The following is a 6,464-nucleotide window of genomic DNA, read 5'->3' on the forward strand; positions in this document are numbered from 1 at the left end:
ACTGTGTGCAGTTCTGGTCGCCTCATTTTAGGAAAGATGTGGAGGCTTTGGAGAGGGTGCAGAGGAGATTTACCAGGATGTCGCCTGGAATGGACAATAGGTCGTACGAGGATAGGTGGAGAGTGCTAGGCCTTTTCTCATTGGAACGGCGAAGGATGAGGGGTGACTTGATAGAGGTTTATAAGATGATCAGAGGAATAGATAGAGTAGACAGTCAGAAACTTTTTCCCCGGGTACAACAGAGTGTTACAAGGGGACATAAATTTAAGGTGAAGGGTGGAAGGTATAGGGGGGATGTCAGGGGTAGGTTTTTTACCCAGAGAGTGGTGGGGGCATGGAATGCCCTGCCTGTGGGAGAGGCAGAGTCAGAATCATTGATGACCTTTAAGCGGCAATTGGATAGGTACATGGATAGGTGCTTAAACTCGGACAAATGTTCGGCACAACATCGTGGGCCGAAGGGCCTGTTCTGTGCTGTATTGTTCTATGTTCTATGTTCTAGCACCACAGCATGCTGGCCAGTTCCTGACTCCGAGTATTTAAAATTGCATGTGACTGGACTTTAAATATGGCAACAGACATATATGCACAGAAGCATATCCTCTTATTGCAAACTTAAGTAACCACCTGCATCCTACCAGGGATTTTTATAAATCATTACCAATGTCTTCCAGGATACCATATTTTGCAATTAATGACGTACTGTCTAATGTACGAGGTCCTCCCACTGGACATTTCACATTTCTCTGCTTTGAACTCCATCTATCATTTTTTTTTACATTTCATCATCTTATCCTGGAGTCTATAACAACGTTCAGCACTATTTGGTACTTTGACAAATTTTGTATAAACTTCATAATGCTGCTCCTACACCTGGATGAAGATTGCTTATAAACAAAAGTGCAAGGAACCAAAACTGACTTTTAATAATAGCATTACGAACTATCTTCAAATCTGAAAAACATTCAATACCATTACTCTTTGTTCCCTGTCATTGAGCCTAATTTGTATCTATACTGCCACTTTTACCTTAATTCCATGGACTTACATTGTATTCACAAGCCTCAGAGTGTCATTAATACAATATCTTCCATAAATCCATATATACATCCACTGTACTACCACAATCAACTTTCCATGTTTCCCTTATCATTCAATCAAGATAATTTTCCATGATTTCCTGATGTTAAGCTGATTTGCCTGTAGTTTCTTTGCTCATACCTCTCCTCCTTCTTGAGTTGTGGTATAGCATTCACATTCTTGGAAACCTTTGACACTATTCCTATATCCAATCGATTGTGATCAGTATATCTACTTATTCTGTTATTGTTTCATTTCGCAACCTAGAATTCATTCCATCTGGACCAGGTAGCTTTCCAAATCTTAGGTGCACTGAATATATACTTGAGTAAAAGTTGATCTCATGTAAAAGTTGACCCCCTATTTTTGGCCAAAAAATCTGGAATTTTCCTTATATCTCGTGGAAACATCGACCCTAGTTCTTCACAGATAACAGATCAACATTTGTGAGTTAAGGTATAATCTGGTACATAAATATCATGATGAGAAATTTTTTGTGCTATTATGTGTTTTGATGTACAATTCATACCAATTTGGCATGAAGGTTTAAGATCAGAGTCAGGTGATAACCTCCCTTTGTGTGCAGCTCAGCTGAGCTCAGTTACTATGTTATTCGTCGAATGCAGTCATGTACCTAGTTCAGGTTTTGAAATTTCTTAATCACTTTGTGTAAAAATGCCATCCAGATGAAACAAAAAATATACAGCAGCTTTTAAACTGAAAGTTATTGAAGTTGGAGAGAAGACGGATAACTGTGCAGCAGCAAGAGGATTTTGTGATTCAGAGAAACCTGTGAGAGACTGGAGAAAAATATAGAACCACCTTCAAACAATGCCAAAACAAAAGTGTGCCAATAGAGGTAACCCAAGCAAGTGGCCACAACTGGAGAAAAATGTTGCTGAGTGGGTACTTAAAAATCGTCACAATGGAAAATGTGTTAGTCGTGAAGCCATCCAAATTCATGCACGACACAAATCAAAAAGGAATGGAATTTTGGATTTTAAGGTAAGTGCCTTAAAATGGATGGTGCACGAGGTTCTTGAGAAGGCATGACTTAGTACTTCAGCAGAGAATTAAAGCTGCTTGCTGAACTAGAAGATAAGATATTACAGCTTCACCAGTATGTTATCAGAAATCAGCAGAAGGAAGGCTACAAGTTATCATGGATTGGAAACATGGATGAAATGACATGCTGGAGAATCGAACTGTGAACCAAAAAGGAGAAAAAGCAATATTGGTGAAAACCACTGGCCATGAGAAACGTTTGTATGGCTGAGGGCAGTAAGTTAAAGCTGATGGCTGTTTTAAGTGAAAAATTTTGGCAAATGAGAAATTTCCACAAGAAATTGTCTTCCACATACACCCACAAGGCTGGATGGATGAAGGTGGATGGAGAATCTTTATTCGGTGCTGAAGATGTCGAACAGTATGATTTAGCAGGATTTTAATGAACGTTTGTAGTTGATATGTTTCATTTAAGATGCAGCATACAATTATAATTTAAAGCCATATTATATTTCTACTTCACTTTTTGTATGTATAAACAAAACCTTATTAATTAATTTTTGTTTTTATTGTCTTTATCTGGTAATTACCGTAATTTGTTGTGTTTTCTTTCTTTATTTGTTTCGAGATCCATTGGGCTTCTGCTTACAATGCGATAGTTTGGAATGTAGCACGAATTTCAGCCCTTCAAAAGTACTATCTATATAATATTCGACCCCATAAATTTAATCTGATAAAATAGTGTAAAAAAAATTCAACTTTTACACCAGTATATATGGTATTTATTGTAGAATTCTAATGTTAAAAGTGTAAACAGCGCTTTTTCTCTTAATTTTCCTTCAGCTGATGAAGAAAAAATCAAAACCTAAAGAAGGAACTGCCGCTTGGAAATGACAGGAATATTTGTGACTTCTTGGCACTGAAGAAGGATCTTTAATTAGTTATTTTAACAGAGGAGAAGCTGGTTTGAAATAGACTTGGTAATAAATGGAAGACAAAGGATGAGCATACATGAGGTGTTCTGCATGTAAATATTTCAAACACCAATTTCTGGAAATAGTATGCAACAATCAATAATAGGTTGAAAATATTATTGTCTAAATCTGATTTTGCATTCTTACCTTGTGAAACTGCGGAGGGTAAACCCTTGCAGCTCCATGGTTTAGCAGCAGTTGATAGCATTTCTCTGGTTGTGCTGCAGGACGTACTCCTGTGACCTTCAGGAGGTACTGTAGAGAGGCACAGCCATTGACATCCATTGACCCAATATGGGCGCCTGATTCTAACAACATTTTCAGGAGCAGATGGTCACAATTCCATGCTGCTTTATGAAGTGGAGATTTGTAATCCCGATCTCGAGCATTCACAGAAGCTCCATAGTCTATAAGCATTCTACAGATCAGATGATGGTCTGTGCTATATTGTTGTTCCTTCATGTTTAAAGCCCAGTAAATTGCTGTAATAAGTGGTGTTTCATTATAGACATTAAGACTATCAACATCTGCTCCATGGTTGACGTAAAGGGCCACGAGTTCAGGTACACCAAAGCGTGCGGCTGTGTGCAGTGGAGTATCTTGATAATCATTGTTAGCCTGTAGATTCAGGTTGGCACCTGTTAAAAGGGAAGGGTGAGAAATTGCCACATAGCTCCAGACTAATTCATGAAAATACTCTGACTGGTTCAACAGAAAAAGAAATCAAGTTTGAGCAAATAAATATAATAACTTGAATTAAGACAGGGCTGCTGGAAAAACAGATTGTATCAACCAGCAGTTATAAGGTCAGATGGTGATAGTTCAATGTTTCAGGTAAAATTCTTCAAAAACATGGAAGTGTTAGTCTGTCCCTTTTCTTTTTGGTTGCTACAGATCTGCTACATATTTCCCATGTATTTGTTTTGGTTTCAGGTTTCTAATGTTTGCATATTTAAATTCCTTGAGTTCTGTTTTCTGTTGGGAAGGCCATGCTGGCTGGTTAATCCAGAGACAGGAGCAGTGATTTTCCCATTCCATCAGAACTAGCACCTTCCTGAAGAATTTATATTGGTTAAGTGTATCCTGGTGGTTTACGTGTATGCATTTTCCTTTTATATACTCTATTAATTTCTTTTATAATCTGCTATCTTCGCTTAGCTTACTACATTAGACTAGTTTTATTTATTCGGAATCTTTAAACATTTTAAGGAATTCCTCTTTTGACATGCATTTTACATCTGGACAGATCTTTAACTTTCTCAGTTCTGATAGAGAACTGAAACATTTTTTGGGGGGGTTAGTGAATGTCATGTCAGGTTTGGTGCAGTGATGTATTCTCACCGTAAAACGGAGTGAGCTTCCTTATTGAATGTTACCAAACCAACCACCACGACTGTTGTTGCTGCCTAATGATGAATACAATGTCCGATTACTATGCGCTATTCCTGGACCAATTCACCATTTAATGGATATTCTGGAATTAACTAACATTTCTGGCACCACTTTGTAAACTCGTTGCGCACCCAGACAAGTACTGACCATCTGAAGGTGCCCTGCAAGTTCCTGACATTTGCACAGACATTGCAGATAGAGGGACATCAGCACCTCATGCTCTGGGTATGGTCCTGGAGATCCACCGGACAACTTGGTATCCAGGTACACAGGTGGGACTTTGTCTTCCTTCAGGATCAGCTGTGGGGGTTATGACACCATTCCGTGCCAGCCTAGCGCAAGTTTGTCATCCAGTCCCAGCCATCTGGAGGAATGCCCAGTACTGAAAGAAGAAGGTCAACATCCTTTTCAAGTTTTCAGCCTAAGTTTCACCATCTTCTCTCAGGTACTGCACAAACACTCTTTCTCTGCTACTGTACCTACCTTTCAGCTTTCACCAAGACTCATTTCTTGCAATAACTCCCCTACTAGCCTTCACCCAGCTTAATTTGCAACAACACTAACTCTACCTCCCTCTGCACTCACTTGGGAAATCCCTCTACCTGCACCAACAGTAATAGCTGAACCTCCCACTTTCATGTCTCGTAATACTTACCTCAGTCTCAGTTTAAAATCGGAATCCATTAAATTTGTAGGTCAGCACTTTTTTGAACATTTAAACAAATATGAATACTTTATGTAACAGTTAATAATTGTTGAAATATCTATCTAAAATTAAATTTGGAATTTTTGACATCATGTTCTCATTAGTTGATATTTTACTATTAAGTACAGACTTGTAACTTGATGGACCTTGACTTACATAGCACACGCAGTTCACCTTTTTATTTTAATTAGGTTTTAGTCTGATGAATGGTGCCTTGTTTATAAGATACCAAAATCATAATTTCATCTTCCACTTCAAAAATGGTATCTTCTTCTTCCCTTGGATTTTGTTCAGGGTTTTACAGTCATTGTTCTGCAGTGCTTGTAAAAATGTTGCTTTAAGTATTCTGGCTGCTCAGACTTGTGGACTTTCTACTTCCATTTTCATAGATTTTATTGATTCCTACAGTGCAGAAGGAGGCCATTTGGTCCATCTTGGCTGAACTAATCCTCCAAAGAGCATCTCACTCAATTGCCACAACCCTGCCCATTTTATTCTTACTAGGCTAACTCACCAAGCCTGCACATCCCTGAAGAGTACAGGGCAATTCAGTATGGCAAGTCCATTTAATCTGTACATCTTTGCATTATGGGACCAAACCAAAGCACCCTGCAGAAACCCATGCAGGTAAGGGGAGAACATGCAATCAGATAGTCATCCATGATAGGAATCGAACCCTAGTTTCTGGCAATGTGAGGCAGCAGAGCTTGCCACTGTGCCACCATGCCTCTGTGCTGGTGTCTGGTGTCCAACAAACAAGTATTTGGGAGCAAGTGGAGAATTGAACCCATCAAGAACCTGCTCTGGTTTCCATGTTAAGTTTTCCCAATGGCTAGTTTCATAGTGCGTTTAGTCCAACTACAACCAAAGCTGGCTACTCCTCCACAGGCTAACCCACCCTTGGCCAATATCATACACCACCCATGTCACTGTTGAAAAGTGAGGTGCTGGAAAAGCACGAGGAGGAAGTGAGGACTGCAGATGCTGGAGATCAGAGCTAAAAATGTGTTGCTGGAAAAGCGCAGCAGATCAGGCAGCATCCAAGGAGCAGGAGAATCGACATTTCGGGCATGAGCCCTTCTTCAGGAATGAGGAAAGTGTGCCAAGCAGGCTAAGATAAAAGGTAGGGAGGAGGGACTTGGGGAAGGGGTGTTAGAAATGCGATAGGTGGAAGGAGGATAGGCCGGAGTGGGGGGTGGGGACGGAGAGGTCAGGAAGAAGATTGCAGGTTAGGAAGGTGGTGCTGAGTTCGAAGGTTGGGACTGAGACAAGGTGGGGGGAGGGGAAATGAGGAAACTGGAGAAATC

At 39.8% G+C, this 6,464-nt stretch overlaps 1 protein-coding gene across 6 annotated transcripts in view; it reads right to left on the minus strand.

Annotated features, from left to right (window-relative positions):
* The window catches only part of asb4 (ankyrin repeat and SOCS box containing 4), a 44,464-nt gene that overhangs the window by 30,774 nt on the left and 7,226 nt on the right, over nucleotides 1–6,464 (minus strand). For all 6 annotated transcript variants that reach the window (XM_043689912.1, XM_043689911.1, XM_043689909.1 and 3 more), the window contains exon 3: nucleotides 3,207–3,697. In XM_043689912.1, coding sequence (XP_043545847.1) covers nucleotides 3,207–3,697 — 491 coding nt within the window. The remainder of the gene's footprint in view (nucleotides 1–3,206; nucleotides 3,698–6,464) is intronic.

Source organism: Chiloscyllium plagiosum, chromosome 5 (assembly GCF_004010195.1).
Source record: "Chiloscyllium plagiosum isolate BGI_BamShark_2017 chromosome 5, ASM401019v2, whole genome shotgun sequence".
In the NCBI taxonomy this organism is placed as follows: domain Eukaryota; kingdom Metazoa; phylum Chordata; class Chondrichthyes; order Orectolobiformes; family Hemiscylliidae; genus Chiloscyllium; species Chiloscyllium plagiosum.